At 39.2% G+C, this 26724-nt stretch overlaps 1 protein-coding gene across 4 annotated transcripts in view; it reads left to right on the plus strand.

Annotated features, from left to right (window-relative positions):
• The window catches only part of ST7 (suppression of tumorigenicity 7), a 254521-nt gene that overhangs the window by 110941 nt on the left and 116856 nt on the right, over window positions 1–26724 (plus strand). For all 4 annotated transcript variants that reach the window (XM_060019955.1, XM_060019957.1, XM_060019954.1 and 1 more), the window contains exon 2: window positions 23229–23311. In XM_060019955.1, the coding sequence (XP_059875938.1) occupies window positions 23229–23311 (83 nt within the window). The remainder of the gene's footprint in view (window positions 1–23228; window positions 23312–26724) is intronic.

Below are 26724 nucleotides of genomic sequence, written 5' to 3' on the forward strand. Positions count from 1 at the left end.
AGTGTCTTATAGTTTTCTGCATACAAGTCTTTTGTCTCCCTAGGTAGGTTTATTCCTAGGTATTTTTTTCTTTTTGTTGCAATGGTAAATGGGAGTGTTTCCTTAATTTCTCTTTCAGATTTTTCTTCATTAGTGTATAGGGATGCAAGAGATTTCTGTGCATTAATTTTGTATCCTGCTGCTTTACCAAATTCATTGATTAGCTCTCATAGTTTTCTGGTGGCATCTTTAGGATTCTCTATATATAGTATCATGTCATCTGCAAACAGTGACAGTTTTACTTCTTATTTTCCAATTTGGATTCCTTTTATTTCTTTTTCTTCTCTGTTTGCCATGGCTAGGACTTCCAAAGCTATGTTGAATAATAGTGGTGAGAGTGGACATCCTTGTCTCATTCCTGATCTTAGAGGAAATGCTTTCAGTTTTTCACCATTGAGAATGATGTTTGCTGTGGGTTTGTCATATATGGCCTTTAATATGTTGAGGTAGGTTCCCTCTGTGCCCACTTTCTGGAGAGTTTTTATCATAAATAGGTGTTGAATTTTGTCAAAAGCTTTTTCTGCATCTACTGAGATGATCGTATGGTTTTTATTTTTCAATTTGTTAATATGGTGTATCACATTGGTTGATTTGCGTATATTCAAGAATGCTTGCATCCCTGGGATAAATCCCACTTGATCATGGTGTATGATCCTTTTAATGTGTTGTTGGAGCCTGTTTGCTAGTATTTTGTTGAGGATTTCTGCATCTATATTCATCAGTGATATTGGTCTGTAATTTCCTTTTATGTAGTATCTTTGTCTGGTTTTGGTATCAGGGTGGTGGTGGCCTTATAGAATGAGTTTGGGAGTGTTCCTTCCTCTGCAATTTTTTGGAAGAGTTTGAGAAGGATGGGTGGTAGCTCTTCTCTAAAGGTCTGGTAGGATTCACCTGTGGAGCCATGTGGTTCTGGACTTTTCTTTCTTGGAAGATTTTGTTTTTGTTTTGGGGTTTTTTCTTTGCGGTACGCGGGCCACTCACTGTTGTGGCCTCTCCCATTGTGGAGCACAGGCTCCGGATACGCAAGCTCAGCGGCCATGGCTCACGGGCCCAGCCGCTCCGCGGCATGTGGGATCTTCCCAGACCGGGGCACGAACCGTGTCCCCTGCATCGGCAGGCGGACTCTCAACCACTGCGCCACCAGGGAAGCCCTGTTGGAAGATTTTTAATCACAGTTTCAATTGCATTATTTGTGATTGGTCTGTTCATATTTTCTATTTCTTCCTGATTCAGTCTTGGAGGTTATACCTTTCTAAGAATTTGTCCATTTCTTCCAGGTTGTCCATTTTATTGGCATAGAATTGCTTGTAGTAGTCTCTTAGGATGCTTTGTATTTCTGCAGTGTCTGTTGTAACTTCTCGTTTTTCATTTCTAATTTTATTGATTTGAATCCTCTCCCTCTTTTTCTTGATGAGTCTGGTTTATCAGTTTTGTTTATCTTCTCAAAGAACCAGCTTTTAGTTTTATTGATCTTTGCTATTGTTTTCTTTGTTTCTATTTCATTTATTTCTGCTCTGATCTTTATGATTTCTTTCCTTTTGCTAACTTTGGGTTTTGTTTGTTCTTCTTTCTCTAGTTCCTTTAGGTGTAAGGTTAGATTGTTTATTTGAGATTTTTCTTGTTTCTTTAGGTAGGTTTGTATTGCTGCAAACTTTCCTCTTAGAACTGCTTTTGCTGCATCCAATAGGTTTTGGATCATTGTGTTTTAATTGTCATTTATCGGTAGGTATTTTTTGATTTCCTCTTTGATTTCTTCAGTGATCTCTTGGTTATTTAGTAACGTATTGTTTAGCCTCCATGTGTTTTTTTTTTTACGTTTTATTCCCTGTAGTCGACTTCTAATCTCATAGCATTGTGGTCAGAAAAGATGCTTGATATGATTTCAATTTTCTTAAATTTACTGAGGCTTGATTTGTGACCCAAAATGTGGTCTATCCTGGAGAATGTTCCATGTGCACTTGAGAAGAAAGTGTAATCTGCTCTTTTTGGATGGAATGTCTGTAAATATCAATTAAATCTGTCTGGTCTATTGTGTCATTTAAAGCTTGTGTTTCCTTCTTAATTTTCTGTTTGGATGATCTGTCCATTGGTGTCAGTGAGGTGTTAAAATCCCCCACTATTATTGTGTTACTGTCAATTTCCTCTTTTATAGCTGTTAGCAGTTTCCTTATGTATTGAGGTGCTCCTATGTTGGGTGCATATATGTTTATAATTGCTGTAACTTCTTCTTGGATTGATCCCTTGATCATCATGTAGTGTCCTTCCTTGTCTTTTGTAATATTCTTTCTTTTAAAGTCTATTTTATCTGATATGAGTATTGCTACTCCTGCTTTCTTTTGAGTTCCATTTGCATGAACATCTTTTTCTATCCCCTCACTTTCAGTCTGTCTGTGTCCCTAGGTCTGAAGTGGGTCTCTTGTAGACAGCATATATATGGGTCTTGTTTTTGTATTCATTCAGTGAGCTTGTGTCTTTTGGTTGGAGCATTTAATCCATTCACGTTTAAGGTAACTATCGATATGTATGTTCCTATTACCATTTCCTTAATTTTTCTGGGTTTGTTTTTGTAGGTCCTTTTTTTCTCTTGTGTTTCCCACTTAGAGAAATTCCTTTTAGCATTTGTTGTAAAGCTGGTTTGGTGGTGCTGAATTCTCTTAGCTTTTGCTTGTCTGTAAAGCTTTTGATTTCTCCGCCAAATCTGAATGAGATCCTTGCTGGGTAGAGTAATCTTGATTGTAGGTTCTTCCCTTTCATCACTTTAAATATATTATGCCACTCCCTTCTGGCTCGTAGAGTTTCTGCTGAGAAGTCAGCTATTAAGCTTAACGGAGTTCCCTTGTATGTTTTTTGTCATTTTTCCCTTGTTGCTTTCAGTAATTTTTCTTTGTCTTTAATTTTTGCCAATTTGATTACCATGTGTATTGGCATGTTTCTCCTTGGGTTTATCCTGCCTGGGACTCTCTGTGCTTCCTGGACTTCGATGGCTATTTCCTTTCCCATGTTAGGGAAGTTTTCGACTATAATCTCTTCAAATATTTTCTCGGGTCCTTTCTCTCTCTCTTCTCCTTCTGGGACCCCCATAATGTGAATATTGTTGCATTTAATGTTGTCCCAGAGGTCGCTTAGGCTGTCTTCATTTCTTTTCATCTTTTTTTCTTTATTCTGTTCTGTGGCAGTGAATTCCACCACTCTATCTTCCAGGTCACTTATCCGTTCTTCTGCCTCAGTTATTCTGTTATTGATTCCTTCTAGTGAATTTTTCATTTCAGTTATTGTATTGTTCACCTCTGATAGTTTGTTCTTTAACTCTCCTAGTTCTTTGTTAAACATTTCTTGCATCTTCTTGATCTTTGCCTTCATTCTTTTTCTGAGGTCCTGTATCATCTTCACTGTCATTATTCTGAATTCTTTTTCTGGAAGGTTGCCTATCTCCACTTCATTTAGTTGTTTTTCTGGGGTTTTATCTTGTTCCTTCATCTGGTACATAGCCCTCTGCCTTTTCATCTTGTTTGTCTTTCTGTGAATGTGGTTTTTGTTCCACAGGCTGCAGGATTGTAGTTCTTCTTGCTTCTGCTGTCTGCCCTCTGGTGCATGTGTTTTTTTGAATTATGGTTTTCTCAGGGTATTTGCCCAGTAGTGGGATTGCTGCTTCATATGGTAGTTCTATTTTCAGTTTTTTAAGGAACCTCCATACTGTTTTCCATAGTGACTGTATCAATTTACATTCCCACCAACAGTGTATGAGGGTTCCCTTTTCTCTTCGCCCTCTCCAGCATTTACTGTTTGTAGATTTTTTGATGATGGCCATTCTGACTGGTGTGAGGTGATACCTCATTGCAGTTTTTTATTTTCTTTTTTGTCTGTGTTCAGTCTTCGTTGCTGCATGTGGACTTTCTCTAGTTGTGGCGAGCGGGGGCTACTGTTTGTGCAGTACATGGGCTTCTCAGTGCAGTGGCTTCTCTTGTTGTGGAGCAGGGACTCTAGGCTTGCAGGCTCAGTAGTTGTGGCGCACGGGCTTAGTTGCTCCGCGGCATGTGGGATCTTCCCAGATCAGCACTCAAACCCCTGTTCCCTGCGTTGGCAGGCAGATTCTTAACCACTGCGCCACCAGGGAAGCCCCGCACGGTAGTTTTGATTTTTCTAATAATTAGTGATGTTGAGCACCTTTTCATGTGTTTGTTGGCCATCTGTATGTCTTCTTTGGAGAAATGTCTATTTAGGTCTTCTACCCATTTTTTGATTGGGTTGTTTGTTTTTTTGATGTTGAGCTATATGAGCTGCTTGTATATTTTGGAGATTAATCCTTTGTCCATTGCTTCATTTACAAATATTTTCTCTCATCCTTAGGGTTGTCTTTTCTTCTTGTTTATGGTTTCTTTTGCTGTGCAAAAGCTTTTAAGTTTCATTGGGTCCCATTTGTTTATTTTTGTTTTAACTTTCATTACTCTAGGAGGTGTGTCAAAAAAGATGTTGCTGTGATTTATGTAAAAGAGTTTTCTGCCTATGTTTTAGTCTAAGAGTTTATAATGTCTGGCCTTATATTTAGGTCTTTAATTCATTTTGAGTTTATTTTTGTGTATGGTATTAGGGAGTGTTCTAATTTCATTCTTTTACATGTAGCTGTCCAGTTTTCCCAGCACCACTTATTGAAGAGGCTGCCTTTTCTCTGTTGTGTATTTTTGACACCTTTGTCATAGACTGGTGACCATAGGTGTGTGGGTTTATCTCTGGGCTTTCTATCCTGTTCCATTGATCTATATTTCTATTTTTGTGCCAGTACCATACTATCTTGATTACTGTAGCTTTGTAGTATAGTCTGAAGTCAGGAAGCCTGATTCCTGCAGCTCTATTTTTCTTTCTGAAGATTGCTTTGGCTTTTTGGAGTCTTTTGTGTTTCCATACAAATTGTAAAATTTTTTGTTCTAGTTCTGTAAAAAATGCCATTGGTAATTTGATAAGGATTGCATTGAATCTTTAGATTGCTTTGGGTAGTGTAGTCATTTTTACAATATTGATTCTTCCAATCCAAGAACATGGTATATCTCTCCATCTGTTTGTGTCATTTTTGATTTCTTTCACTAGTGTTATAGTTTTCTGTGTACATGTATTTTGCCTCCTTAGGTTTATTCCTAGGTATTTTATTCTTTTTGCTGCAATGGTGAATGGGATTGTTTCCTTGATTTCTCTTTCTGCCCTTTCATTGTTAGTGTATAGGAATGCAAGAGATTTCTGCGCATTAATTTTGTATTCTGCAGCTTTACCAAATTCATTGATTAGTTCTAATAGTTTTCTGGTGCCATCTTTAGGATTTTCTATGTATAGTATCGTGTCATCTGCAAACAGTGACAGCACACTGCAATTTTAAATGAAGAAGAATGAATGGTGCCTAACAAAGAATCAGAGAAAGGAGCCAGATCTACTAATGTCCATGTTTATGCCCTGAGCATTAGATGGTGCTGCCTCTTTGTGAAAAATCTGGTTCTGGATTTTTATCTTGACCCGTAGTAATTTAAATGGACAAGATACGTAATAAAATAGAATATAGAATAGAATGCATCAGAATGTGCAGACATCATTCTTCATTGCTAATGATAGTCTTGAGAAAGGGTCAGGGTCATTTAACATGAGGTTTGTGTGGTAATGAATGGCTCAGTAATCAGCCACCTTCCCTCTCACCCTCAACTCAGGAGGAAGTCATCTCACGGCCTACGTGCCCCTGCCTGAGGCTGTGGTTTAGGGCAGTCCTTTGTTCTCAGGTCCCAGAGGGCTCCCTGAGCCAGCCACAGGGTCTGGAGCAAGTGCCACATTGTCATTTCAAAAGAGGCAGTAACATTGGAAACCTCAAACAGCAGATTTTAAACTTGGGCATTTCTGTTTTATCTCCCCAAATATGGTATCATTTACCCCAAAGAAAGGTATGCCCCCAAGGGGAAAGAGCACAGGCTTTGGGGTCTGGTAGAGTCATGTTCAAATCAACCTTCAGCTCATAGCTGCATGTCCTTGGGTGAGAATGGGGGTAATAATGTACTTTGCAGGGCTGTGGGGAGGGGGGATCAAATGATTAAAGATATATGTTAAACACCTAAAACAGTGCCTGACACATAATAGCTTTCAGTACATCTTCTGAGTAAATATTAGTCAGCCCTTCTCCCTATACTTTGTTTAACTGAAATAAGCATTTAAAATAAAAGTATGGCATGATACGGCACTTTTTTTGTCCCCATAATGATGATGTTAGATATCTTGCTGATAATGATCTGATTTATACTGAAAATGGCACTTTTGCAAATCACTTACGTACTTGCTTACTGAGTAGTTATATTAAATATTTCTTTGTGCATGTCAGTTTGCATGATTTTATCTTAGCAATTATTCCTAAGAAAAACTTAGCCTGTGCAGGTTATCATTAGCAATGCTGTGAGTGCTGATTTTTCTTTTCTTTTCTTTCTTTGGCAGGGTATGGAGGGAGATTTTTTTTAAAAATTTTGTTTTTAAAAATGTTTTAGAAAAATAACCTTGAAAATTAATCCATTTTTTTCCTTTTAAAATGTGGCTATTTTATAGTAATGTGATGGTTGGCCTCCAACTGGTAGTACCCATTTATAATACAGCTGGCCGAGCTGCCCTCTGAGTTTGTGGCACAGTATTTCTTGGTATGAGGTTCACAGACTCATTCAGACTCAGGACTGTGGCCTCATTAACCCCGGGTTTTAACGACTACCGATCCACCTGTAGGTAAACTACTGGGTCCTAAGGAACTAGGCATTAAATAATTGCTAATTAAAACATGCAGATTTCTTTCTTTCTGCCTTTTTACATTATAGATGAATGGGTCATACACAGTGAGGGCTGACCATGTCTGAAAACTATTTGAGACAGTAAGAATAGATTTGGAAGGGAATAAAAGGCCATCCACAGGCATTGGGAGCATTTGTATTAGGGACAACATAGGGCATCTGGAATTTAGATGCCTCTTTTAATAGATTTGTTTTTAAAAAACTGGCTTAACAGTATTTGGAAATACCAGTGTTCCAGTTTCCATTGACTGCCACCTGTAGACATGACTTAAAGCTGGGTTCATTTGTGATTTACTACTTATAATTTGCTGCCAGCCTTGAACCTGGGGAGATAATTTTAAGTGCCCTCTGGAATAATAACCGGTCATTTGATGCAAATGCAAAGCCAAATCTAGTTACTGGAATTGAAAATAATGAACCCAAGGGCTTATTTTGGATTAGGCAGTTGGAGCAGCTGAATACTAAACATTGGTGTGTCTAGTGGTTTCCCCTGTGGCTTTTTAACTCTGTGGTTATGCATCCTCACCCAAAAGGAAATAGCCTAACATAGGTTCCAGCAGACCTTCTGTTGTGGGGCAGCTTTTCACTCAAAAGAGAAGTAGATTAATCATTGAACTAATATAATGGAATATAATAGAAAGAAACACGTAACTTAAAAGTCAGATTTGAATTTTACTACCCTGTGGCCTATAGTTGCTTCTCTGGCCCAAACTATGGTCTTCGTTTGAGCAAACTCTTCAGCTATAAGTTAGCAGAGGGTTTCAAAACAGAGCAAGGAAATTATTAGAAAGTGCAAAAATCAGAATAAATAGAAGATAATTTATTTTTGTTTTGTTGTTTAATCCCAAGTGATAAAACAGGAATGTACATAAGTGTAATTGTTAGGTTCAGAATCATTTCAATTAAAGTGCTTCACTCTGTTTTAATTATTCTTTAAGAGATATAAAAAGAAAAATCTGAGAAAAAGTAGACACATTTCTAACGATTAACCATATATCTTTAAAAGTTTTGGTATAAGAATGAACCAGTATTGGATTTCTTGGGCGAGCTAATCTTATTGCAGTAGAATAAAGGTTTGAGTTTTATTCCTAGTTCACTTACTAACTCATAAGGTGCTATTTATAATTTCTTTTAACTTACATCACTTAATGATAAACTCTCTTCTTTTTTTTTCTGCCAGACTTCCTGTAGAGGTAGCCCATGCTTGCTGCTATCATTCCCTTACCACTCACTAACTGTCTTTAATCACTTGCCATTTGACGTTGGCCCCACTTTGCCAACATTCTCTAAAATCTTACTCTGTATGTCACATTGTTGAGAGCCAAATCACGTTGAATTTATGTCTGCAGCATCTGATACGCACAACTGCCCACCCTAGTGGTATTACAGGAGCTCCCTTCTAGAGTAACTCCTAAAGCTATACATTTTACATACTGTTAAATTACTCCCAGAAACATCTGTCTTGCTCACATCTCTGTTCATGAATGGTGAGTATGTTCTCACTGTCTGTGATGTAAAGTCTGATTTTCTCGGCGTGGCATTTGAGCCAACATTCTCTCCCACTGCTTCTCATCTGCCTTGTACTGCAACCCAGTTCCTTTTTGTGTGTTGTAATATCTGTCTGGAGTCCATACACTCTCTTTTCTCCTTTCAAACCTCATGCTCAAACCTTATCCTTCTTTCAAAGCCCAGAAGGAAGGACATCTCATTCATTAAGCTTCTCTGATCCTTATACCTGGAAGCAATATTTTATTCCTTTAGATTTTATCTGTACCTCTCTTCTGATATGTTTCATATTGTGTCCTGTGTTATTTGTGTGGGCATCCTATTTTCCTGTCTCAAGGTCAGTCTCCTTATTTTTGTTTTTAATTTTCAAATTTTATTTAATTAATTTTTTATACAGCAGGTTCTTATTAGTTATCCATTTTATACATATTAGTATATATATGTCAATCCCAATCTCCCAATTCATCCCACCACCACCATCCAGCCCCCCCCACCACTTGCCCCCCTTGATGTCCATATGTTTGTTCTCTACATCTGTGTCTCAATTTCTGCCCTGCAGACAAGTTTATTTGTACCATTTTTCTATGTTCCACATATATGCGTTAATATACGATATTTGTTTTTCTCTGACTTACTTCACTCTGTATGACAGTCTCTAGATTCATCCACATCTCTACAAATGTCCCAGTTTCGTTCCTTTTTTATGGCTGAGTAATATTCCATTGCATATATGTACCACACCTTCTTTATCCATTCGTCTGTCGGGCATTTAGGTGGCTTCCATGACCTGGCTATTGTAAATAGTGCTGCAATGAACATTGGGTTGCATGTGTCTTTTGGAATTATGCTTTTCTCTGGGTATATGCCCAGTAGTGGGATTGCTGGGTCATATGGTAGTTCTATTTTTAGTTTTTTAAGGAACCTCCATACTGTTCTCCATAGTGGCTGTATCAATTTACATTCCCACACACAGTGCAAGAGGGTTCCCTTTTCTCCACACCCTCTCCAGAATTGGTTGTTTGTAGATTTTCTGATGATGCCCATTCTAACTGGTGTGAAATGATACCTCATTGTAGTTTAATTTGCATTTCTCTAATAATTAGTGATGTTGAGCAGCTTTTCATGTTCTTCTTGGCCATCTGTATGTCTTCTTTGGAGAAATGTCTATTTACGTCTTCTGCCCATTTTTACATTGGGTTGTTTGCTTTTTTAATATTGAGCGCATGAGCTGTTTATATATTTTGGAGATTAATCCTTTGTCCGTTGATTCGTTTGCAAATATTTTCTCCCATTCTGAGGATTGTCTTTTCGTCTTGTTTGTAGTTTCCTCTGCTTTGCAAAAGCTTTTAACTTTCATTAGGTGCCATTTGTTTATTTTTGCTTTTATTTCCATTACTCTAGGAGATGGATCAAAAAAGATCTTGCTGTGATTTATGTCAAAGAGTGTTTTTCCTATGCTTTCCTCTAAGAGTTTTATAGTGTCTGGTCTTACATTGAGGTCTTGAATCCATTTTGAGTTTATTTCTGTGGATGGTGTTGGGGAGTGTTCTAATTTCATTCTTTTACATGTAGCTGTCCAGTTTTCCCAGCACCACTTATTGAAGAGACTGTCTTTTCTCCATTGTATATCCCTGCACTCTTTGTCATAGATTAGTTGACCATAGGTGCATGGGTTTATCTCTGGGCTTTCTATCCTGTTCCATTCATCTATATTTCTGTTTTTGGGCCAGTACCATATTGCCTTGATTACTGTAGCTTTGTAGTATAGTCTGAAGTCCGGGAGCCTGATTCCTCCAGCTCCGTTTTTTCCCTCAAGACTGCTTTGGCTTTTTGGGGATTTTGTGCCTCCATACAAATTGTAAAATTTTTTGTTCTAGTTCTGTAAAAAATGCCATTGATAATTTGATAGGGATTGCATTGAAACTGTAGATTGCTTTGGGTAGTGTAGTCATTTTCACAATATTGATTCTTACAATCCAAGAACATGGTATATCTCTCCATGGGTTTGTATCATCTTGAATTTCTTTCATCAGTGTCTTACAGTTTTCTGCATACAGGCCTTTTGTCTCCCTAGGTAGATTTATTCCTAGGTATTTTATTCTTTTTGTTGCAGTGGTAAATGGGAGTGTTTCCTTAATTTCTCTTTCAGATTTTTCATCATTAGTGTATAGGAATGCAAGAGATTTCTGTGCATTAATTTTGTATCCTGCTACTTTACCAAATTCATTGATTAGCTCTAGCAGTTTTCTTGTGGCATCTTTAGGATTCTCTATGTATAGTATCATGTCATCTACAAACAGTGACAGTTTTACTTCTTATTTTCCAATTTGGATTCCTTTTATTTCTTTTTCTTCTCTGTTTGCCATGGCTAGGACTTCCAAAGCTATGTTGAATAATAGTGGTGAGAGTGGACATCCTTGTCTCGTTCCTGATCTTAGAGGAAATGCTTTCAGTTTTTCACCATTGAGAATGATGTTTGCTGTGGGTTTGTCATATATGGCCTTTAATATGTTGAGGTAGGTTCCCTCTGTGCCCACTTTCTGGAGAGTTTTTATCATAAAAAGGTGTTGAATTTTGTCAAAAGCTTTTTCTGCATCTACTGAGATGATCGTATGGTTTTTATTCTTCAATTTGTTAATATGGTGTATCACATTGATTGATTTGCGTATATTGAAGAATGCTTGCATCCCTGGGATAAATCCCACTTGATCATGGTGTATGATCATTTTAATGTGTTTTTGGATCCTGTTTGCTAGTATTTTGCTGAAGATTTTTGCATCTATGTTCATCAGTGATATTGATCTCTAATTTTCTTTTTTTGTAATATCTTTGTCTGGTTTTGGTATCAGGGTGATGGTGACCTCATAGAATGCGTTTGGGAGTGTTCCTTCCTCTGCAATTTTTTGGAAGAGTTTGAGAAGGATGTATGTTAGCTCTTCTCTAAATGTTTGATCGAATTCGCCTGTGAAGGCATGCGGTCCTAGACTTTTTTTTGTTGGAAGATTTTTAATCACAGTTTCAGTTTCACTGCTTGTGATTGGTCTGTTCATATTTTCTGTTTCTTCCTGGTTCAGTCTTGGAAGGTTATACCTTTCTAAGAATTTGTCCATTTCTTCCAGGTTGTCCATTTTATTGGCATAGTGTTGCTTGTAGTAGTCTCTTAGGATGCTTTGTATTTCTGCGGTGTCTGCGGTGTCTTCTCCTTTTTCATTTCTAATTTTATTGATTTGAGTCCTCTCCCTCTTTTTCTTGATGAGTTTGGCTAATGGTTTACCAGTTTTGTTTATCTTCTCAAAGAACCAGCTTTTAGTTTTATTGATCTTTGCTATTGTTTTCTTTGTTTCTATTTCATTTATTTCTGCTCTGATCTTTATGATTTCTTCCCTTCTGCTAACATTGGGTTTTGTTTGTTCTTCTTTCTCTAGTTCCTTTAGGTGTAAGGTTAGATTGTTTATTTGAGATTTTTTCTTGTTTCTTGAGGTAGGCTTGTATTGCTAGAAATTTCCCTCTTAGAACTGCTTTTGCTGCATCCAGCAGGTTTTCGATCGTCGTGTTTTCGTTGTCATTTGTCTCTAGGTATTTTTTGATTTCCTCTTTGATTTCTTCAGTGATCTGTTGGTTATTTAGTAATGTATTGTTTAGCTTCCATTTTTTTTTTAAGTTTTTCCCTGTAATGGATTACTAATCTCATAGCGTTTTGGTCAGAAAAGATGCTTGATATGATTTTAATTTTCTTAAATTTACTGAGACTGGATTTGTGACCCAAGATGTGATCTATCCTGGGGAATGTTCCGTGTGCACTTGAGAAGAAAGTGTGTTCTGTTGTTTTTGGATGGAATTTTCTTTAAATATCAATTAAATCTGTCTGGTCTATTGTGTCTTTTAAGGCTTGTGTTTCCATATTAATTTTGTTTGGACGATCTGTCCTTTGGTGTAAGAGAGGTGTTAAAGTCACCCACTATTATTGTGTTACTGTCAATTTCCTCTTTTATAGCTGTTAGCAGTTGCCTTATGTATTGAGCTGCTCCTATGTTGGGTGCATATATATTTATAATTGTTATATCTTCTTCTTGGCTTGACCCCTTGATCATTATGTAGTGTCCTTCCTTGTCTCTTGTAGCATTCTTTCTTTTAAAGTCTATATTTTCTGATATGAGTATTGCTACTCCAGCTTTCTTTTGATTACCATTTGCATGGAATATCTTTTTCTATCCCCTCACTTTCAGTCTGTATGTGTCCCTAGGTCTGAAGTGGGTCTCTTGTAGACAGCATATATATGCTTCTTGTTTTTGTATTCATTCAGTGAGCCTGTGTCTTTTGGGCGGAGCATTTAATCCATTCACGTTTAAGGTAACTATCGATATATACGTTCCTATTACCATTTTCTTAATTTTTCTGGGTTTGTTTTTGTAGGTCCTTTTTTTCTCTTGTGTTTCCCACTTAGAGAAGTTCCTTTAGCATTTGTTGTAGAGCTGGTTTGGTGGTGCTGAATTCTCTTAGCTTTTGCTTGTCTGTAAAGCTTTTGATTTCTCCGCCAAATCTGAATGAGATCCTTGCTGGGTAGAGTAATCTTGATTGTAGGTTCTTCCCTTTCATCACTTTAAATATGTCATGACACTCCCTTCTGGCTCGTAGAGTTTCTGCTGAGAAATCAGCTGTTAACCTTATGGGAGTTCCCTTGTATGTTATTTGTCGTTTTTCCCTTGGGGCTTTCAGTAATTTTTCTTTGTGTTTAATATGTGCCAATTTGATTACTATGTGTCTTGGCATGTTTCTCCTTGGGTTTATCCAGTATGGGACTCTCTGCACTTCCTGGACTTCGGTAGCTATTTCCCTTCCCTTGTTAGGGAAGTTTTTGACTATAATCTCTTCAAATATTTTCTTGGGTCCTTTCTCTCTCTCTTCTCCTTCTGAGACCCTTATAATGCAAATGTTGTTGTGTTTAATGTTGTCCCAGAGGTCGCTTAGGCTGTCTTCATTTCTTTTCATTCTTTATTCTGTTCCGCAGCAGTGAATTCCAGCGTTCTGTCTTCCAGTTCACTTATCCGTTCTTCTGCCTTAGTTTTTCTGCTATTGATTCCTTCTAGTGTATTTTTCATTTCAGTTATTGTTTTGTTCATGTTTGTTTGTTTGTTATTTAATTCTCATAGGTGTTTGTTAAACATTTCTTGCTTCTTCTCGATCTTTGCCTCCATTCTTTTTCCGAGGTCCTGGATCATCTTCACTATCATTACTCTGAATTCTTTTCTGGAAGGTTGTCTATCTCCACTTCACTTAGTTGTTTTTCTGAGGTTTTATCATTTTCCTTCATTTGGTACATAGCCCTCTGCATTTTCATCTTGTCTGTCTTTCTGTGAATGTGTTGTTTGTTCCACAGGCTGCAGGAGTGTAGTTCTTCTTGCTTCTGCTGTCTGCCCTCTGGTGGATTAGGCTATATAAGAGCCTTGTACAAGTTTCTTGATGGGAGGGACTGGTGATAGGTGGAGCTGGGTGTTGCTATGGTGTGCAGAGCTCAGTAAAACTTTAATCTGCTTGTCTGCTGATGGGTGGGGCTGGGTTGCCTCCCTGTTGGTTGTTTGGCCTGAGGCAACCCAACAGTGGAGCCTACCCAGGCTCTTTGGTGGGGCTAATGTTGGACTCTGGTAAGGCTCATGCCAAGGAGTGCTTCCCAGAACTTCTGCCAGTGTCCTTGTCCCCACAGTGAGCCACAGCCCACCCCCCGCCTCTGCAGGAGACCCTCCAACATAGCAAGTAGGTCTGGTTCAGTCTCCCCTGGGGTCACTGCTCCTTCCCCTGGGTCCTGATGCGCACACTACTTTGTGTGTGCCTTCCAAGTGTGGAGTCTCTGTTTCCCCCAGTCCTGTCGAAGTCCTGCAATCAAATGTCACTAGGCTTCAAAGTGTAATTCTCTAGGAATCCTTCCTCCCGTTGTTGGACCCTCAGGTTCAAAAGCCTGATGTGGGGCTTAGAACCTTCACTCCAGTGCATGGACATCTGTGGTATAAGTGTTCTCCAGTTTGTTAGTCACCCACCCAGCAATTATGGGATTTGATTTTATTGTGATTGCGCCCCTCCTACCATCTCATTGTGTCTTCTCCTTTGTCTTTGGATGTGAGGTATCTTTTCTGATGAGTTCCAGTGTCTTCCTGTCAGTGATTGTTCAGCAGTTAGTCGTGATTCCGATGTCCTCGCAAGAGGGAGTGAGAGCATGTCCTTCTACTCCACCACCTTGAACCAATCTCAATGTCCCATTTGTTAAAATCAGGCCTCACTGCACACCTTAGCCTTCAGTAGGACCACAGAATGGCTACACCTTGGAAAACCCCACTCCCTAAAGAAGAAGAGTGATGCCCTAGCACTAAGAACAGAACCTAAAATACAGCAATCCTAACAGAATAAAACCAAGTCTCAGTCTTGTCCTTTTTTAATTTCACAATCCCAGTGTGTAGTTCAGTGTCTTGTACCTTTAAAAGCCACGTACATTTTGGATAAATGAATGAACTAGCTAATGTTAATAACTGTAGGACATTTCCAGAAAGATGTTTTAGACTATAGATTCATTACTCTTGTTTATATTCGTCTTACCTTTCTTAGTTACTTCCATGCATCTTAGATTTAACAATGATCTGTTCAGACACCTGATTGCCACAAGTATTTTGAACGCTTGTAGGTAGTTACATCTATTCTGACCCTTTAAGTAATGAACTTTGCCACATGTAATTTTCCTAAATCAAACCATTAAGGCTTCTTTTTAAAAAAATAACTTACAGTAAAGGAGGGGTAAATGAGAAGCTGATGACCATATTCTTTTCAAGATGATAGAAAAGTCCAAGCACATTTTGCATGGCAGATTCTGTCAGGAGCCTTTTGGAGCCCTCCAGTGTGAACACAGGAACCACCGAGAGTGTTCTTATACAACACTGGTTACAGCCACCCTACCGAAGTGTGTATTATAGCTCACTACAGTGTTACTGGACCTTTCTGGAACTCAGCCATCCAGTCATCTTAACTCCTCAAACCACTGAGCTCTAAGAATAAAAGGCCAGTTTATATAACACATACAGATGAGCATCAAAGCGTTACCAATGTGAGATCACAGGTCTTATTTTACAAAGATCCAATGAACATCCTTTGGCTCTGCTTAGCAGTCTTCTCAAAGGAACATTCCTTGATGAACTTTCTGTCCCCCACCCTAGCCCAAGGCTGAGTTAGAAGTACCAACTTTCTATTTCCAGAGTAACGCTCAGAATAATTGCCTGTTAGTTTGGTTCCACGTCTGCGTCTTCCACAAAGTCCAGAGCTCTTTGAGGACAAGAACTATGTATTACATATCTTTGTATCCCCAGCATTTTACAGTGTTTGACATACGTTAAACATCAATATTTATTGAATGACCAAAGTTGTTTTTTGCCTTTGAAGGAACAGTAGATTTTTTAAGTAGCATATTAAAAAGGAGAGAAAGTGGTTTGAAACAGGCACACAACAACAACAAATAATAGTATGCCAGGTGACAACAATGGTATGAGAAAGACTGAAAACAGTCCGGGATAACTTCATTTTGGAGGGAAAAAACATAGAGTACTTGAACGGTTTCTAAAAACATTGCTGAATGCTAGCACAGTACTGTAGTTTATGTTAATTTTGTTGACTTAGGGCCATCAAATAAAGATTGAAATATTTTCTGAATATTTTGTTTAAAGATGCAGTCAAGTATGTAATGCATTTTGTAAAGATTTCCTTGTTAAATTGTTTTAGAAAGAAAACGTCTGGTTTTTAATAGAATAGGTCCTTAGCTATCTCAAATAATTCAGTTCTGAGGGTTCTACATAGCCTAGGTCTTGCTGTGTGAGGGTAGTATAAGTATGTCTGGACCTTCTTGATTTATTGGTGAGTAGTGGTCATTCAATCTACCTAATAAGCATCTCACACTGTGTAGGTACTCTGGGGATAGAAACACACACACACACACACACACACACGCGCGCGCGATCAGAAGACAAGGTTAGAGCCATCAAAGACTCAATGTTTCCAGATACAGGAAGTTTTTTTTGTTTTTTTAATCAGAAGTCCTGGGATAATGTTATTACAACTTCATCACCTAGTCCTCTACCCTTATGCAGGCATGCAGTGTTCATCAAACATTGAGTACCCCTGTGGACCAGGCTCTATGCTGGGTGCTGGATGCTGGATGCTGGATGATGGAGGTACAGTGAATGCTTGTAGGCTAGAGGAGGCCAGACTCTGGAGGACCATGTCTCCACAAGGCTTCTGTCTCTTTGCAAAATAAGTATAGGGAAGATTTTCTCCCATTAGAGGCAAATATGTCTTTTTTCTTCCTAATGTTAAACAGTTGATGAGAAACAAAAAGATTCATAACTTCAACCCTAAATTAAAGCATGTTTTAAATAGCTAAAAATGTGAGACTTACACAAGCCTCTCTCCTGTTCTTGACGAGAGTTCCCCAACATCAGCTTACTTGTAAATAAAAGGGAACAGGTAATCTGAGATCTTGCTTTACTTGTCCTTTTGGGTTACCGAGGTTTGTATGTGACTGGGCTTTGGACAGTCCTTAATGGCTTGACAGATGGCCTCCCTCCAGCAAAGGACAGGGAACCATGAAGATTGAATTCTGCTTCGTTATAGTTTCCCAGATCACAGCTGAGAAAAGAAAGAATGTGCTCAGCTCCACTCCTCAGTAGAGCCAGATGCCCAGTAAAGCAGAAACAGTATACCTGTAAAGTTGCCAAGGCAACGTCAAGGGTAGAGGGAAGAGTAGACAGAATGATTTATGAAGGTTTCTTGCCATAAGAACCGGTCTAAAAATATACTTCCATGTCTTTTTCCTCTCAAGGATAAATGCCACAGGATTTATCCAGGGAATTGTGATGCATAAAGCTTGAGACCTTATCAGAGCTCAAGGAGACCAGGGGTAAAGGGCAAGGAGAAGGGAAACAGGAGCAACAAATGAGAAAATGTGCTCCTGGTGTGCTTTTAATCTTCTGTTGAACTGATGCAGTTTTGCAGATGTAAAACTGACTTTTTTTGGAAACGTGCAAATGTTGTATATTTAAAATGTGCCTATTTTTTTTTAAAAGACCATTTACTGGGGTGAAATGAAGATACTTAGTTTCCGTATTTTAAAAAAGTTTCCTCTGAGCTTCTACTTTAATATTAGTGGATTTGCAAAGGCAATCACAGATCAGCATGTGGAATAACATGCTATCATGGCAGCAGAGTTTGAAGTTGCATTTTATTTATGAACGGTTTAGAAAGACGCTCTTGGAGCAGATAGAGTTGGCTTATCTTAACACCCTTTCTGGGCTCACTGCAGTTAGCTGGAGTTATTGGATGTCCACATGGATTTTCACTTTCCTGAATTATACATGACTCTATCAGTTTCATTTGGTGCGTAACAAATGATCATGGATATAGCAGCTTAAAACAGCACACATTTATTATCTCACAGCTTCTGTGGGTCAGGAGTACAGGCACAGTTTAGCTGGGTCTCACTAGGTTGTAATCAAGGTGTCTGTCAGGCTGTGATCTTATCTTCAGGCTCAACTGAGGGAGAGTCTACTTCCAAGTTCACTTAGGCTGGAGACTCAGGTTGGGACCATTGACCTAAACGCTCATCAGCTAAATGAAATGAAGAAAAAGTAAAATTAAACAAGATAAACATTTCCTTTCCCTGGAATGCTTATTATCTACTTCTCTGGTAGAAGTTGTCAACTCCTTGGGAAAATAAATTGCATCTCACTGTGAGGGTTGAGGGAATTCCTGTTTCATGTGAGCCTCAGAACCACTCTGGGAAGGTGTGGGACTTTCCCAGGGCCTCCATGCTGCAGTTGGTTTCACATTTAGAGACGAAGTCTCCTAACCCTGCTCTCTTTCCCAGGCATAATGCTTTTACACAAAATCTCTTTATTATTATTATTTTTTTTCATCCAGCTTAAATAGACGTAGTTTCTTTAACCTTTCTTCCTAGGGACTTTAGTCCTAATCTTTTCAGTGATTGCTAATTGTTATAACTTTCTAATTTTTTCTACTTCACATGCCCTGTTTTAGCAAGGTGTTAAATGGAATACAGGACAAAGCAGACCCATGTTTTTGGGTGCTGTAGACTTTATCACACTTCATATTCAGTTCTATCTAGTCAGTACCTCCAAGTCTTTGATGCTGCCTTAACCTCTTTCTTTTTTTAAAAAAAATTTCTTTTTCTATTTTTTCTTTTATTTATTTATTTATATTTGGCTGTGTTGGGTCTTTGTGGCTGCGTGCGGGCTTTTTCTAGTTGCAGCGAGTGGGGGTTACTCTTTGTTGTGGTGCGCGGGCTTCTCATTGTGGTGGCTTCACCTGTTGCAGAGCACCAGATCTAGGTGCATGGGTTTCAGTAGTTGTGGTGCATGGGCTCAGTAGTTGTGACTCATGGGCTCTAGAGCACAGGCTCAGTAGTTGTGGCACACAGGCTTAGTTGTTCCGTGGCATGTGGGATCTTCCCGGACCAGGGCTCAAGCCCGTGTCTCCTGCACTGGCAGGTGGATTCTTAACCACTGTGCCACCAGGGAAGCCCAACCTCTTCTTTCAAGGGCTTGAATAAGGCGGAATATATCTTAAGGAGTCAAACACTTCTTAAGCGTTATGTGCTCACTCTGTTTTACAGAACATCTTTTCCAGGAGTCTAATTTGGGAATTGTTCGTGCTCTGAAGGATACGGGAGGAGGCTCTTACTGTCACGAGGGCCAGAAACAGGGCTGGCTCCTCACAGACAGGGCCTCACAGGGCCATTCCGAGTGCCTCCTCATTAAGCCCTCCGGTATTCTAGTTCCCTGCTCACAGGAGTGATTCTTCACTTTCCACAGTTGACCTGTTGTACTATATTCTTCCGTCCTCTCTTCTGTGATCCAGAGGGGTCACTGAGTTTTCAATCCATTAACCCACCCCTCATACCTAGTTTCTTCTCAGACCTGTACTTAATTTCTTCCTGTTTACTCATTAATTAAATGCGAAGACTGTACCAAGTTAAAGTTCAGCATCTTCAGAACACCTGATGACACAGTCCCTGAGGCTGCCCTTGAATAACTGATGCAGTATTCTTTAAGCAGTGACCTGTTAGAGTGCCCATCTGGATCGGACGAAAAGCCTTCTGACTTATTAATTTTTGTTTCCAGGTTGATATAGGACATTGTATAATTTATTTTTACCAAAGCTAGATTAGTCTTTACTGTTTGTTTTTGAATTTGTTTTTCCTTAGCCCCAGCACCTGTGGAGATAGTATCGATATGTCTATGGATGTCAGGAATATCCACTTTATGTTTCAAACCACACACCCCACAGTTTTCTGATCTAATTTTTAGGTACTTCATAAGGCCCTCATATATTTTCAAAAATAATTGCTAGTGACCCTGATGAAACTAGGCCAGGCAGTCCAGTTTGCAATGTGCAGCCCTCCTAATTTAATGGGGGAATCTTTAACTAGATGCTCCCCTTCGGGGTGGCTTCTTGCCCTTCCACCCTGGGGCTACACACACTGATGATAAGATCCCAGTGGACTTATCTTTTTTGCCCCTCCTGCTGCGGAGCACAGGCTCTGGACGCGCAGGCCCAGCGGCCATGGCTCACGGGTCCAGCCGCTCCGTGGCACGTGGGATCCTCCCGGACCGGGGCACGAACCCGTGTCCCCTGCATCGGCAGGCGGACTCTCAACCACTGTGCCACCAGGGAAGCCCCAGTGGACTTGTCTTTAACAGTCAGTGATAAAAATAAGTACAGTGTTAAAAACATCCATCTTTCAGTATCACTTATTTAGAGCTTCCTCTCCTTTTCTAATGAAAGACTACTGTTTTCCTTTTGCTATTTTGTTCCTTAATGCTTTTCAGCAGCGTTCTCATGTTGCACCCTTGATGCCATGAGCCTGAGCTCTGGAGGCTGGATGACCGGTGTTCAGCTCTTTGCCCAGCCTCCACCTGTGAAATAAGATGAATAATAATATTGACCTCACAGAGCTGAAGTGAGCATTAAGTTCTCTAATTTGTAAAATTGCTTTATTATAAACTTTAAACACAGATAGATGGATTCAAGTGGCAAGTACTGATTGTTGATTTTTGTGCTCAGAATTGCTAAATGCCATGTCTTAATGATGTTAGCCAGAATGCCCAGTAGGACTGTAAAATTAATAGGTTATTAAATGAACACCTCCCACTCTCTAAATGTTTTCTATTTCTACTTTTCTCATTCTCTATTTGTGTCTCTATTTCTTTTAATGCCCACCATTTTCTTTCCCAACTTTGGTAGCTTTCTATAACTGGATATAGTAGAGAAGCATGTTTTAATTTTTTTTTTTTTTAAAGTATAATTTCCACTTTATTGTCTTTCCAGGGAACAGTATTTCTTTAGTCTTTAAGAACTTAGCTCCTTACATGGGCTCTGGTGGAGGTCGTGGGGCAGCACCAGCAGGTCTAAATCGGGGTCATGTTTTAATTTTTGTATTACCTATGGTAGCTATATAATCTTAAGTAAAACTAAAGGTATAGAATGTTTATTTTTATCTCTTTAAAAAACTCACATAGTTTCTTTTTTTTCACTTGTCGATTCATTCTATAATCTTTTGTCCCCAGTCGATCAGCAATTTTCAGTAGAAAATCTTTTTTCCTCTATTGCTTTATGCCTTTGTTGCTGGGGAGTTAGCAGGGCTACCAAAGCACTTCAAATTCAGGCAAGTCTTTTCCTCTTTCTTTTAGAAATGGATTTTGTTGAATTCTATGTTCAGTTTGTCCCCAGAAACTTACTGAAAAGTATATGGTACAGATATGAATGTTCATAAATACAGAATAACAAAGTGAATACTTTGTTTTGGTGACTTTTTAAAAATAATGGAAAATGTGGGATCATTCATAGCATGAGGAGGGGAATTTTGAGAATTTTAGGCACCTCAGAATCAGACTGTCAATTACAAGCTTTGTTTTTTTAATGGCCAAGCATAACCACCTCAGCTCAACTGTACCTCCTCTTGCCTCACAGCCCTAGGCTGACTGCTTCTTCTGTGCTTTTCGCTACCTCCCTGAAAGAGTCCACTTAGTCAAGTTGTGACTATTGACTGAGCACTTTGTGTTAGTCCAGATTCGTGATTGCAAATGACAGACCATGAGCCACGGCAAACCAGTCCATTTAAAGTGGGTGTTGGGGAGGAGAAGGTTTACTGAGAGCATGCCCAGTAACCAGGAAGGATGGAGTGAGTGCATCCTTCCACGTTTGTGCCTTTGCGAAGGGTCCACAGCCCAAGCTCCTTCCCTCTTCAACCCGTGCAACCAGCTGGAAAGGCTGTGTGCTGTTTCCTCAGGGCCTCAAAGCAGGCCCCGTCCTTCACTCACATTGCTCTCCTTTCCTCCTCCTGCCCACTTTGGTCTGGTTAACTCCTGCTCAGTCTCCCAGACATCTTCCTGACTCCCAGCCTGAGATGCATACCTTTTATGTGTTTTCATAAAATTCTGTGCACAGGACCCTTCTATGCACTTATCAAAACTGTCTGGTGATTGCTTGTTTACTTGTCTGTTTCCCAGCTAGACTTTGACCTTCTAGAGGGTGGGAGCTGTGTCTGAATCATGCGTCCATTCTTTGTCCACAGTCTCATTCATAAACAGAGAGAAGCATTTGTTGAATGAGTGAGCATAGGATCTTTGTTCATGTTGGTGACTTTGCTTTCTGGGCTGATCTCTGTTCATGCTGGTGACTTTGCTTTGACAAATACAAAAGCCTTTTCCCTTAATGACATAAAAGTCCTACTTCTTTTTTTTTTTTTTTTTTTTTGCGCTACGCGGGCCTCTCACTGTTGTGGCGTCTCCCGTTGTGGAGCACAGGCTCCGGACGCGCAGGCTCAGCGGCCATGGCTCACGGGCCCAGCCACTCCGCGGCATGTGGGATCTTCCCGGACCGGGGCACGAACCCGTGTCCCCTGCATCGGCAGGCGGACTCTCAACCACTGCGCCACCAGGGAAGCCCAAAAGTCCTACTTCTAATGTTCTTCATTTTAAAACAGGACTGGATATGATCCCCTTCCACAAACATATTCAGTAAAGAAATGTGAATACGCATGCAAAAAACCCTTTAGGTCAGTTGTTGTTTTGGTAGTAGTCAAAGTTTTGTGCAATTTCTAGATATAAATAATGACTTAAAATATACTTATAAAATGTATAAGTGACCTTACTTAATGGGCAACCAGATCAACTGTGTACTTGATATGCACAGTGTCAGGAGCAGGTCAGGAAGGTGTCTGACAATACACATTCATTTTTAGTGGCTTATTTTTCATCTTTTCTGCATTGAATATGATTATTTTGATGAGCAGTCTGACAACCTTGTAAGTTAGCTGAAAAAATTTTACTGATATATGCTAACTTACATGCTAACACGTCCTTTCTTTTCCAGGGGTAAACATAGTGTTAGAATCTTTAATAACTGTTTAATATAGTTATTTTTCATTTGTTCTAAGGTTGAAATATGCTTGTTGGCTCATCAAAGACTGATGTGAGGGTCCCATAAAACATATTAGGGTACCTTCCGTTCCTCTCTAACAGTTTAATAACCAGCTTTGATTTGACTCCTCAGTGGCTGTAAATCCATGAAAACCATTCACAACAATAGCTTTGGGAGGCAGAAACAAAAAGCTGCTCTTTCTTCTTGTATGTAGTTGTTTTCTTTTAGGATATATAACTTGAATCTAGTATTCCGAGCCTGTGTACTGCTGAACCATTTTAGCGGCCCTTGGCTATGATTCTAGTAATTCTTGTCATCAGAAACAAATGATTTCACCAGAAAGGAAAATGAGAGCTGGTTTTACTGATGACATACTCATGCATTCTCTGTTCTTCTCCCTCTCTCTTGTTTTTTCAGTGAGCATGTTTTTGAACACATTAACACCGAAGTTCTACGTGGCCCTGACAGGCACTTCGTCACTAATATCAGGGCTTATTTTGGTAAGTGGTGGAATCCCTGCTATTTAAAAACATGCTGATTACTAATATATACGTTATATATGTACAGGAAAAACTTCTGGAGGAGTATACACCAGCACCTTACAGTGACTGCGTGTGTGTATATGTTGGATAGGGGACTGATAGAGGCCTTTCACTATCCAGGTTATATGTTTTTAAAATATTGGAAAAAAGATTTTTTTTTTTAACAATTATATACTGCTTTTGTTGAAGGAAAAAACAAAATGGAAAATAAAGGAAGACATAATTCTGTGTCAAATTCTAATGTCTAAGATACTATAAAGTAAGTGTGACTCAGTTAAACTAAAATGTTTTTCATTACCCTTTTCAAAATGGATTATTGGACATAATCAAGATCAGTAGAAATATAGCTCAGTTTCTTTAAATATATTGACATGGATGTGGCAATTCTAAGCTTTTTCCCCCTTCATCTCCTTTTCTTTTAAAATTTACATATATTTCCCTATTGCTTCCTTGAAAAAAAATCCCCAGTAGTCAAAAAGCAATATGATAATCACCCCTAAGGCTCCATTGCCTTATGTGCTAAAATAGTTATAGGTGTAATAAGTTATAACACCTGCAGTAGTTTTCTTTAATTTAAGTGACCTTAAAGGGGGGCATCTAAACTGGTGGAATCACTCTAATATAATTAAATTTATATTAAGGAGCTTTAAGGAGAAAGAGGTTTTAGAAAGCTTGTTTTCCCTCTATACATAATGCTGTGATTACTAATTATTATAGAGACATGGACAAGAAACAGTACAATGAGGTAACCGCTAGTGCTGTTTCCATTTTACTAATACATAAGCTGGATAGGAAGTAACCTATCTTAGGTCACATAGATGGCAAGTGGCAGAGCAGGATTTCAACCCAGACTGGCTTGCACCAGAGCCTGTGCTTTTATCACTCACTTCACTGCCTCTCTGGTTAAGTTCTCAGCTGTTTTCCCAGCTTGCTTGCTGAACAAATGGCAAGTCTGGATTTTATTCTAGTAGTATCTTGGTGTGGGTTCACTAGGCTATAAATGAATTACCAGAATGCAGGGTGAGCTAAGCCTAACAGTCATTTTCCCTTCTCACTTAGAGATGGTGATGTCCCATGTCCTTGCTTCTCTTCTCCTCCAAATAAAGGGGTTTCCTTAGACCATGACCAACTTTGCAGATCCAGGCTTGTGAGGCTTTCTCCCTGTGTGTGGAGTGCAGCTGCTGAAGCCTGATGGTCACTGCCGTGTTGTTTTATGATATATTTGCCTTGCTGCATTCCTAGGAAGCAGAGGATACTCCTGACTAACGTAAAACTTTGAGCAAAGGAAAACCTCTGATGTGTGAAGATTTTGAAAGCCCTTCTCAAAAATGCTTGGTCTGTCATATATACACTACCAAATATAAAATGGATGGCTAGTGGGAAGCTGCTGCATAGTACAGGGAGATAAGCTCTATGCTTTGTGACGCCCTAGGGGGGTGGGAGGGAGGCTCAAGAGGGAGGGAATATGGGGCTATACGTATACATATACCTGATTCACTTTGTTGTACAGCAGAAACTAACACAACATTGTAAAGCAGTTATACTCCAATAAAGATGTAAAAAGAGAGGCATGGACATACATACACTACCAAATGTAAGGTAGATAGCTAGTGGGAAGCAGCCGCATAGCACCGGGAGATCAGCTCGGTGCTTTGTGACTGCCTGGAGGGGTGGGATAGGGAGGGTGGAAGGGAGGGAGACACAAGAGGGAAGAGATATGGGGACATATGTATATGTATAACTGATTCACTTTGTTATAAAGCAGAAACTAATATACCATTGTAAAGCAATTATACTCTAATAAAGATGTAAAAAAAAAAAGATGTAAAAAAATATAGTGTAAAGAACACTAAATCACCTCTAAAAAATTAAAAAATAAAAAAGTGGATATATATATATGTATAACTGATTCACTTTGCTGTACAGCAGAAACTAACACACTTCATTTTATTTTTTAAAAAATTTTTATTTATTATTATTTTTTTAACATCTTTATTGGAGTATAATTGCTTTGCAATGGTGTGTTAGTTTCTGCTTTATAACAAAGTGAATCAGTTATACATACACATATGTTCCCATATTTTTTCCCTCTTGCATCTCCCTCACTCCCACCCTCCCTATCCCATCCCTCTAGGTGGTCACAAAGCACCAAGCTGATCTCCCTGTGCTATGCGGCTGCTTCCCACTAGCTATCTATTTTACGTTTGGTAGTTTATATATGTCCATGTCACTCTCTCACTTAAACACAACACTTTAAATCAACTATACTCCAATAAAAATTAAAAAAATAATAATATATTAAAAAAAATTCTTGGTCTGTACTGAAGACAAAGTCACTACCATGTGGGAATAGCTCTTGATAGCTTTAGGCTCCTGCTTTAGAGATTGTTGACACTGGTGGTATCCAGCCCTTGGGGACTCAGCTTTGCTAGCCCTTGAAATGCACCCAGGGCTGAGCTTTCTCTTCAGCCACTGTTCTTTTCTGCCAAGTGCATTTCATGGAGAGACAGCATTGAGGTCAAGAGTCAGGTGCTTTGCAGAATAGCTGTGTGCATAGAACTGCTTAGTGGTTTGTTTCCTGGCATCAGAGAGATAATTACCTAACTACTCTCCCCTAAGCAATGTCAAGGGAGCCAGGCGGTGAATACTGAAAGTGCAGGGCTGGCCCTGAGGAATTTGTTTGGGGACCTCAGTATTTCTATGCTGGAGACTGAAATGATCATGCAATGTAATGTCTTAGGCGAAGAGAGGTAAACACAAACAAGCAACCCCCCTCCCCCCGCTATTTCCCCTATGAAGGAAACGTCAGTTAACTGAACAAACGTACATAGAAATAAAATGTGTTTGGCAAATGCTGCTTTTACACTAACATGTTTAAAAATAAGTGAGGACTCAGAAGTGTGTATTTTACTAGATATCACTGCTAGTTCTTAATTTCACAAGTTGAAAGCCAGCAATGAGTTTGTTATGCCACCTACTTGTCATTCTTCCCTTACGGTTCCTGGGCCCATATCCCCTCCAGGCACCTCCTTCCCTTAACTTCCAGCTGCCCCGTCTGGCCACTTGGCACAAGCTTTCTCATCTCAGCCCAGTTCCAGCCACAGGAACTGCACCTGTTGTCACAGTCCAAACCCACCAATTTAGTCTTTTATCTGCTGTGGGAAGGACATGCCCAGTCTGCTTGATGTAGCCTCTGTGGGCAATGTTTATTTCTGTGGAAAAAATTTCTGAGTTTTGTTTTTGCTCTTGAGAATGGTAAGGTGGATATGTGGAGAAAATGCTCCCCTTAATTTTCTCAAAATGTTGGTAGAATGGAGAAAATGCTGCTGTATTGACATTTATACTTAGATCCCTGTGTCCCCATTAACATG

The sequence above is a fragment of the Delphinus delphis genome, chromosome 9 (genome assembly GCF_949987515.2).
Source record: "Delphinus delphis chromosome 9, mDelDel1.2, whole genome shotgun sequence".
Taxonomy (NCBI): domain Eukaryota; kingdom Metazoa; phylum Chordata; class Mammalia; order Artiodactyla; family Delphinidae; genus Delphinus; species Delphinus delphis.